Source organism: Bos grunniens, chromosome 26 (genome assembly GCF_055505025.1).
Source record: "Bos grunniens cultivar Pamir isolate PY7600 chromosome 26, Bosgru_T2T1.0, whole genome shotgun sequence".
Classification (NCBI taxonomy): domain Eukaryota; kingdom Metazoa; phylum Chordata; class Mammalia; order Artiodactyla; family Bovidae; genus Bos; species Bos grunniens.
The window spans coordinates 14,396,482-14,406,873 of NC_141190.1; the positions used below are offsets into that span (position 1 = coordinate 14,396,482).

At 37.0% G+C, this 10,392-nt stretch overlaps 1 protein-coding gene across 1 annotated transcript in view; it reads left to right on the forward strand.

Moving 5' to 3' along the window:
• Positions 1-9,830, forward strand: part of KIF11 (kinesin family member 11) — a 46,399-nt gene extending 36,569 nt beyond the window's left edge. Inside the window, exons 18-22 of the mRNA XM_086378600.1 lie at positions 1,356-1,635; positions 3,816-4,038; positions 5,357-5,505; positions 6,377-6,493; positions 8,386-9,830. Of these exons, the coding sequence (XP_086234726.1) occupies positions 1,356-1,635; positions 3,816-4,038; positions 5,357-5,505; positions 6,377-6,493; positions 8,386-8,517 (901 nt within the window). The 3' untranslated portion in view covers positions 8,518-9,830. The remainder of the gene's footprint in view (positions 1-1,355; positions 1,636-3,815; positions 4,039-5,356; positions 5,506-6,376; positions 6,494-8,385) is intronic.
• Positions 9,831-10,392: the final 562 nt, after the last annotated feature.

Sequence of the window (10,392 nt, forward strand, 5' to 3'; positions counted from 1 at the left end):
ATATGTCTGTTGAATGACACAGCTCTAGAATTCTGGATGTCACCTCTCCTACTACTAACTCCTGTCATCAGTTTTTCAGTTCTGTTGTTGGTCCTATTCATTATTACATGTTCCATTCTGAACTCTTCTTTCTGGATTCCGAATCTAGGAAGCATTTCCCCACTTTTTATTTCTAGTGGGTTGTGATTCCTTGAGGGGATGGATTTGTGTCAATAACCTGTAAGCTTACCACTTAATTCTCTTTTCCTTTTTCAATTATTTCCACTTTGTCTGTAGCTGAACTTTGGTTTTGGGCACATTTGCTTCCCCACTTGATTTGCTCACATGGTGTACCATTTAGTGGTGAAAGTGAAGTCGCTCAGTCATGTTCGACCCTTAGTGACCCCATGGATTGCAGCCTACCAGGCTCCTCCATCCATGGGATTTTCCAGGCAAGAGTACTGGAGTGGGTGCCAAAGGGTAACCTTCATTCCCCAAAGTTTAACTCTGCTCCTATGAGATGACTTTGAATGCTATTGATATTATAGGGAACTTTAAGGAGAGAAGGAAGCCATTGATGAATTTTAAATATATATTTTGGTATTAGTTTCGTATCAGCATTATGTTACATTGCATTATATGTTCTATGTGTATAATTTGTCACACCTCAATATACTTGTCTTTTAATTATTAGAAAGTTTTATAATTGGCTTTTTTCTATAGTATTTATAATTTTTTATTTATTTTGTGTCATAGACAAGGCAAAACTGCTTAAGAACAGAATGACTTAACTGATTGTGGACAGTTTAGGAGCTGTAAACTAGAGGCTACAGGCAATAGGAGATGTTCTTAAGTAACGTAATTCAGTGGTTGTTTAGTTGGCTAAAGTTGTATCCAGCCTTTTTGCAACCCCTGGGACTATAGCCCGCCAGGCTTCTCTGTCTATGGGATTTTCCAGGTAAGAATACTGGAGTCGGTTGCCATTTCCTTCTCTAGGGGATCCTTCCAACCCAGGGACTGAACCCTCGTCTCCTGCATTGCAGGTAGATTCTTTACCACTGAGCAACCTGGAAGGAGTAAAACACTTCGGCAGAGTTCATTTTAATAACCATATAGTTAGTATTATAAGAGGTATGAAGTAAAGTGTCACATCTGGAAAAGGGCTGAAAAAGGTTTTATAAGAAAAGAGATATTTTCAAAAGTCATTTAGTCACAGATGTGGTATCAGTCTGCTGTGAAAAGACAAGAACTTGAACTCTAGAATAAGACTACTGAGGTTTGAATATTCCATTTTTGAGCTGTGTGATCTTGCGCAAGTTATGTATCCTTTGAGTCTTAGTTTTTCATTTTAACAGTGTTCTTCTTTTTTCCTATAGGAAATCTAAAGATATAATTAGCAAAACAACTTCTCACAGTGAAAAATTTTGTGCTGATTTTGATGATTTGTCAGAGGAACTCAGACATTTTAACCAAGAAGGTACAAAATTGGTTGAAGAGTCTAAGAAACACTGTGATAAACTCAGTAGCAACCTTGAAATAATTTCTAAAGAGACCGAACAGAGATGCGAGGCTCTGAACACAAGCACACTTTGTTTTTCTGAACAGTGGGCATCTTGGTTAAGTAAAAGGCAAGAGGAACTTCAGAATTTATTGAAGGTAATTACTTTGTAACTGGAACCTCCCTTGGGGATAACAGTGATACTCAGAAGATTTTATATTCTTGGCTAAGAATTGGCTTCAAAACACATGCTAAAGTATAATGAATAACTTAAAATTGTAGGGATAACAGTTGGTATGCTTATACACGATCTTGTTTCACATATATACGTTTTCTAGATCTCCAGATGATTTAACATTTGTCTGATCTGTCCTATATCTATCTTTGGTTTTTGATTTGTTAGTTAGTTTGGTTTAGAGCTTGCTGTCTTTTGGTATGTAATACTTTTCACTTATCCTTCTATTGCTTTAAGTATTTAGGACATTGTTCTGGTTACTCAGAAGATATCTGATAGGTTTGTGGGTTTGCTTGAACTTAACATTTGCATGAACCCTTTGTGCCTTGGTTTTCCTTCTGTGCAAGGAAAGGATTTTACTACTATTCTTAGAAATTAGGTAAAAGAACTTACGTGTTTTAAGCTATATAACCTATTTTCACAAAAAGGAACCATGACTAGTAGAAAAATAGATAATTTCAGGTTTGGAGCAGGAAATATACCAGATGAGCCTATAGATCTTGTCATACCAGAAAGTAAAGATGCTGTTAAAGATGAATGGAATTGTCTCAAAAAGACTTAGGAGACACTCCCTATAGAGGTGGTACAATTTGAGCATCATGAGCAACAATTGCTGCAGTAAAGATATATCAAATATGTTAAAATTGATAAATTCATAGAAATTTCATTAGTCTCCTTTGGATCATGCTAGGGAAGCAGTAAATTATTCTAAGAAGTGGTAAATGAAGGGAAACAATTGAAAGGTCATCTGTCTTTCCTGAAAGAACTCTGTCTTGGTTTAGCAGGGTAGTGGATGACGAAAAGTGTTTCAAAGAAGAATTCCAGCTAGTAAAATGCAGAAGAAATGATAGAATTAGGATATCACCATCTTGCAAAACCCTAGTGAAATAATCCTTGTGGACCTTAGTGACTGCGTACACCATTTGAGCAAAAGCTGACGAGAGATCTTTATAATAAGAAGGTGACCATACTCAAACACACTGGCTGATTTTTTTCCGTGCAGCTTGTGAGATTTTAATTTCCCAACCAGGGATTGAACCTCGGCCCTTGCCAGTGAAAGCACTGCATCCTAACCACTGGACGACCAGGGAATTCCCCACACCGATTAATCTTAACGTGAGAGACACAACCAGGCATTATGTACTTTCAGTACCACCTATGAAATATTCTTGCCCAAAAGTTAAAACCTGGTCTAGATCAAGCCTTTAGATCTAACTAATTTGTAGAAGATACAGAGGACAAATGAACATGTGAAAATAACAGAGGTGCAATTGAACATATCTAATAATTGAGATATTTAGTAGAGCACAAATACCTGGTTTCTTCAATGAAATTTTCTTTCAAAGAAGAAAGTATGGATAACCTATATCAAAAGAGAGTTCAGACCTAGAGGGCCTTAAGCCCTGGTTTGCCTAGGATAGTCCTTGTTTATATTTATTGCACTGGGATAATTATTATTAATGGCCCTTTTTACTCTTAGAATATCTCAGTTTTGATGAGAAATTATATAGTCACTTACTTAAGACATATCAACCAAATCTAATGATGAATTCTGATTCAAACAAGTCTGAAAAACATGAGAGAACTCATGAAATTTAAACAGACTAGACATTTGATATAAAGAAAGGAATGCTAAATTTTTTAGATGTGAATTCAGTTCAGTTCAGTTGCTCAGTCGTGTCAGACTCTTTGCAACCCCATAGACTGCAGCACGCCAGGCCTCCCTGTCCATTACGAACTCCTGGAGTTTACTGAAACTCATGTCCCTTGAGTCGGTGATGCCATTTAGATGTGAGAGTGGTCTTAAAAAGTTCTTAACTCTTGGAGAAGTACACGATGTAAAAGGATAAAATGATACAGAAATTGCTTCAGAACTGTCTTGGCTTCAGAACTGGCCAGTCTTAATTGATCTATATCCCATGTAGTAATAAACGGTGAGGCTGGGTAGTGAATATAAAGGGATTATTAGTATTACTATTTATACTTTTACGTGTGTTTCTAAAACCTTTGTTATGGAAAATTTCAAGGTAAGAAGTTAAAATGTTGCATAAAGCACTGGCAACTTTGATCTTAGTAATGAAATCTCATTTGCATCATTTACAGGTTGTAAACCAAGGCTGTGAGACTTCAAGTTTAGAGATTACTGAACAGTTAAGTGGGCATAAAGCAGCTAATGAGAACCAGCAAAACTTTTTTCTCAGTCAGATAACTATTGATGAAGAAGAATTAATGACACGAAGTCAAGAACTTAATAAAACCGTAAAAATAGGTTTGAATAAGCTTAACTGCTTTCTACAACAGGATCTGAAACTGGATATCCCAACAGGTACTTTTAAAGGGAAATTGAATTAAATTTTTGAAGTTGAATTCAACTGTATACAGTGCTAGTTGTTCCTAGAAACTAGGTCCTGCCATTCCCTGACACACATTTACCATCTCACTCTGATTAATTCAAATATGGAAAAACTGGAATCCTAAAGTAGGTTTAATCAAGCATTAGATGATATACATGGCATATACTCCCAGAAACTTGGGCAATCATAATTCAGTAAAAGTTTACAAACATTCAGGCAACTGGCTTTATTAAGAGAACACAAAAAGAAAGCCTACCATCTATGTAGCACTGTCTATTAAAGGACATTTTCATACCAAAAGTGGAGGAATGTAATTAAATAAATGTAGTTCAATGCAAGGTTCACCACACTGTACATTTTTTATGTGCACCTCTCCTTTTGTCGTGGACCGTTTAGATTGGCAATCAGGAATTACCATTTGGGGAGGTCAGAGCAGTGTAAGCTATAATGTGAAACCTTCATGAAAGAAGGTTTAACACAGGATGTTAACAACTGTTTAACACAGGATGAGTAATTGAGGTATTCATTAGGTTGCAGTAGTGGTGACACTGTAAACTTACTAAAAGTCATTGAGTGTATTTTGTGGTATGGAAATTATACTTTACAGTCTTTTTTTTTTTAGCAGTTATAAAAGGAGATGGCACTAAAGGATGCTAGTTAATTTTTCCCCCCAAGACTTTTGATATTTATTATCCATTTTCCAATGAAATTAGAAATATAAATGTTAAGTGAAAAGGCCAATGCCCATGTAAATTATTAGAACATGAATTATTATAAAGAAATGTAACTGGGTTAATATTTACTTTCCACCAAATTTACAGTAAAATGATTATTCCTGTCTAACTGATCATGCTGAGAAAATTGTATCTTATTCCAATAATGTTGCCATCTTTTTCAGAACACTGAATCCTTTTAGAGCCTACAATACATCTTCTGTAGGTGGAAAATTTCATGTTTTGGCATAGGTTCCATCTTGCAATTGGTTGAGTTGTCAATTTAGGAAATATTTTAAGCAACATATGCCTGACAGATAACAAAATTGATTCTCATATGTGGCAGTGCTTATATTTTTGGACGACAAAGACTTACTGGGAAGTATAAGTTTTAGCATTAAAAAAATGCTGGGAGAGAAGTTCAAGAGGGAGGGGACATATGTATACCTATGACTGATTGATGTTGATGTATGGCAGAAACCAACACAATATTATAAAACAGTTACTTTTCAATTAAAAAAAAAAAAACCTTACTCATAAGCCACATTTCAATTTTTACCACTTATATCCACTAAAGGTACGACCCCACAGAGGAAAAATTATGTATACCCATCAACACTGGTGAGAACTCAGCCACGTGAACAGCTCCTTGATCAGTTGAAAATGAAACAGCCTGAGCTGTTAACAACGCTAAACTGTTCAGAAAACAACAAAGAGACCAGTCAGGTAAAATTTATTTTAGGCATCATAATTTTAGAATTCTCCCATGAACTTTGTTTTAAATTTACCTTTATCTATTTCTTGTATCACTTATTTTGGCTGTGCTAGGTCTTCGTTGCCGCTTGAGGGCTCTCTCTCGTTGTGACAGTCAGAGCCTACTCTCTGGTGGTGGTGGCTTCTCTCGTCGCAGAGCCGGGCTCTAGGTGTATGGTCCAAGAGTTGGGGCACGTGGGCTTAGTTGCTCCTTGGCATGTAGGAGCTTCCTGAACCAGGGATCCACCGATGTCCCTGCATTGCAAGACGGACTCCTAGCCACTGGACCACCAGGGAAGCCCTAGACGATGTTTATGTTGTGTTATATTATGTGCTCGATATTGTTCTGAGCATTTTACATATGTATTTACTTAGTCAGTTCTCTCAGTAACTCCATAAGGTGAATGCTAGTACTATCCCTATTTTAACAGGTGAGGAAACTAAGAATCACCTTGTCCCAAATCACAAGGATGGAGCTGGAAGTAGAATGTAGAGAATCTCTACAATCTGTGCATTTAACTATAGTAATTATAGAAAAGTTGGGAAATTGTAAAGTAACAAAGAAGAAAGTAAAAAGTAAACTATAATCTCTTTATTCTGAGATTATCACATTTAACACTTTATTATAGGTACTTCTCTATGTGCAAACATAACAGGAATTATTTTTATTATTTTGTAGACTTTCTGCTAATTTTGTTGAGATTTAACTTTTAAGTAAGGGACATTGTGTTGTTTTTCAAAGAGGAAAACTGCCTTGTGTGAAGATTTTTTGTAACCCCACCCCCACCATGTGGAGATTTTTGAGCCCTGGGAATTTATCAATTCATCTAGCTTCTTCTTTTAGGACTTGGATGAAGAAAATGCGGTTCTGGTGCTCACTGTTGAAGAACCTCTGACTCAGGAACCATCTGTAGATACTAGTTTGGATTGTTCATCAAGTGGTGGGGTTCCATTTTTCCAGGTACCTGATTGTATCTTGTTAGATAACCCTTCCACATCTAACATAAATCTGTTATTTGCTATTCAGTATCAAGGCATTGCTCTTGATGGATGGAACAGGAAAAGTATTTTAGTCATTCCTTTGGGATGGCTTGTTAACTTTTCTGGTTTAAAGAATTTATACAAGTATGATAATTGGTTAGGGTTTTATTGGTAGGATAAATAAATGCAAAATTTGACTTATTCCCATCCTTGGCTGGTCATCTTCTGTTGTTATCCTTACCCCTTTTCTACTTCCTCCATACTCAGAATGATACTAAAAGCAGTCATTTCTCTCTTCCCTCCACCTTCAAAGTGGATGTCCTGGAGCCTATCTCTGCCCACAATAAGACTTTGAAGGCTAAGACGTTTAAATTGAGACAGAATGCCTCTCCGGTTTAATGACTGAGTCTCCTGCCTGAGGCTTTTCTCCTATTAACTATTCCCCCAGGTAGCCTGCACTTCTCACCTGCCTTGATCTTGAGCATTTACATCCTGTGCCCTCTCCTTCCCCCTTTTCACCCCTTTTGCGAGTATGATACTCTAAACTGTCTAATCTTTTCCTCTCATTTAAAGGCATAAGCCTCAACAGAGTCTGTGAAGTAAGAATTTCCTATTCTAGCTCAGATTCCATTAAATTCCTCTCTCTCTGCATCAAGGCAATTTTATCCTCCAAATCTTCCTACCTTTTGCTTTATTCTTTACTATTAGAAAACGCTAGATACATTTCTATTTTTCAACCCTCTCTTCTATCTTATAAAATTAAGAAAAGAGGGAAAGTTAAGAGGACTTAAGTGACTGCTTAATCCCTATTTGAAAATTCTTTCATTATTACAGCATATGATGTTCTGAAGGCCAGGCTTAGTGGTTCAGTTATGGCAAGGAAGTTCCTACGGTACCAGAAATGACTTGGGACTGGATTTTAGACCTTTAGCTAAAGTCCAGAAATTATTTTTTTCTCTGATATCTATCTGATTTTGGGAAGTTTTCTAGGTTAGAAACTCTAAAGCTGCTTTACAGTTTGTCTAAGAATTGATGAGTGGGTCTATAAGAAAAGTCATCAGTTACCTAAAGCTCTCTAAGGGCAAGTACAAGGATTCCAATGAAGTATTCCCAAATGAGAAACACGAAATAAGTTTTTTAAAAGATAAAATATAGGTTAAATAAAAAGTATCTTGAGATAGCCTATAGATCTATGCTTAAAATAGAATTACCTCTTTTTTTGGGGTGGGGGGCACTGCATCTTGCAGCCCATGGATCTTAGCTCCCTGACCAGGGATTGAACCCTGGCCCTGGCAGTGAAAGCACAGAGTCCTAACCCCTGGACTGCCAGGGAAGTCCCTGAATTGCCATTTTTGTACAATAGCCCATCTTTGTTTCCCTAGAGCAAGATTGCTAGCAGCAGCACTATTGACATTTTGAGCTGGCTGGCTAATTCTTTGTTGTGGTGACCTGCCCTGTGTATTATGTGGTATTCATTAGCAGCTTCCCTGGCTTCTATCCACCGAAAGCCAGTAGTGCCCCTCTAGCTTTAACAACCAAAAATGTCTTCAGACATAAGCAAATGTCCCTAGAGGCAAAAGTCTCCATGTTGATAACCGTGGCCCTACAGTAAAATCTGTAATTATTTTTTTGGAAAACCATACATAAAATTAAATTTCTTTCTCAAACACACCCCCCACTTGGTGATAAAATAAGAAGGCATTCATTTCTACTTTCCAGGCAAAGTGTTGGCTCCAATTTGTGCTGAGTATTTCTAAAGTTTTCCACACCTAATTTCTTCCCTATAACCCAGAGAATTTTGAAAATAGAATATGATTAATATGTGTCACATGTTACTTTATATTGACTTAATTTTCTCCCTTAAATCCACAGCATAAAAAATCACATGGAAAAGACAAAGAAAACAGAGGCACTAATCCATTGGAGAAGTCTAAAGTAGAAGAAATCATAGAGCAATCTGTTACGAAGAGCAGGTTACCTCTACGAGCCCAGAACAATTTTTAGTTAACTTGAGGATTGGTAATTTTACTTTTTAAGGAAAATGAAAAATAAAACCTGTAACCCCAGAACTTGAGCCTTGTGTGTAGATTAAAAATGAGTAGAAAATATCAAGGCAATACTGTAAATGTAGTTGAATTTACTGTCTACTTATTTTTCTGTCATTGCTGTAGTTCCCTCTGTGTTAAGTTAGATTTCATTTGGGATTTGCATGGAGTAAATATGTATTTCTAGCTTTTGATATAAAATAGCTCTTTCAGAACAAATGAAAAGTGTTTTCTTGTATATTACTAAATAGCAGATAGATAGACGCTGCAGTGTTCTTTTAGGCTTGAACTTATATGGGTAAATATCACCAGCACTTGGTCTTAGGAAGGCCATATCCTTTCTTTTCTTACTATGATTGAATTATGTTTATTTTTCCTTACCTCCTTCCCTAGACTTTTTTATTCTGCTTTCTCAGCTCACTTTCTCCCTTTCTATTTGTCACCAAACCATTTGTAGAGCTAGAAAATGGTATCTATCCATTATTATTAGGAGATAGCCAGAGTTTTATCTAGAAATCTTTGACACTTTTCTGTGGTTATCTCTAAAATCACTGTCAACAGTAAACATAACCCTGGAAATATCCCGTCAATATTTTTGTTTACCCCTACATGTGAAAAAGCATTTCATTCCTTTATGAGGCCTAACATATCAGCCCCTACACAGTTCACAAAAAGCCATTCTCTCCAGAATATAGATTGCTATTATGGGAGGAAAACCCTGAGTTCTGATTAATGGCTGTGTGACCCCATTTTGAGGCCTATGTCTTGTGCAAAAGGTCACACTGATTTAAGGGCTTTTTGAAGCTATTGATTATGAGTGTAATTTATATTCTTTTGTTTACTTGGTGAAACTTTTTGTTGTTCTTTGTATATAATAAAATATGTGTGTATATATTTTTCTCTACTGAAATCTTAACCCTTCATTGAAGGTCCCTGATATTTTTTTGATCTACCAGCCAAATTTCTGGAAGTTGGGATGTTTCAGCATGAAGAACCAGAGCACTTAGAATATATGCAAAGAATAAATTTGTGCCCACGTCAAGTTAAGTGTAGAAATTCAGAGTTTGATTTTGATAACTAAGTAAAACCAAGCCCTGTTGGAGAATTAGAAAATGTGCTACTTCAAGGAACTCAATTTGCCTTGCAGAGTATTAATTATCTTAATAAAAATGATCATATAATTTCTCTGCAAAATCAGATGTCAATACAAGCTATGAATAATATCTAATAAACATAAGCTACCCTTGGTAATAAATTTGATCTCTACATTAACTTCCTTGTCTCATTATTTCTTATTTTGCAGTGGGTATGTTTACAGAGTTAAGCAAGTTGTATTAAAATTCCTAAAATAGACTTCTGCACAGGTACCAGCAAGGAAGAAAGGCCTTGGTAAACATCCCAGCTTTCCGTTGCACCCCACGGGGCTACACCTTAGTGTGAGATGAATGAGAAACAGATTGGCCCTCACAGGGCCTGGAGTCCAGCTTTAAGCCATCTCATTCCCAAACTGTTTTAAGCTTATCCACTCCAGCACTCTTGCCTGGAAAATCCCATGGACGGAGGAGCCTGGTGGGCTGCAGTCCATGGGGTCACTGAGGGTTGGACACGACTGAGCGACTTCACTTTCACTTTTCACTTTCATGCATTGGAGAAGGAAATGGCAACCCGCTCCAGTGTTCTTGCCTGGAGAATCCCAGGGACGGGGGAGCCTGGTGGGCTGCCGTCTATGGGGTCGCACAGAGTCGGACACGACTGAAGCGACTTAGCAGCAGCAGCAGCAGCAGGAATGCTAATGCAGCTGGCTGAACAGCCTACAGAAGCCAAAATAAATCAG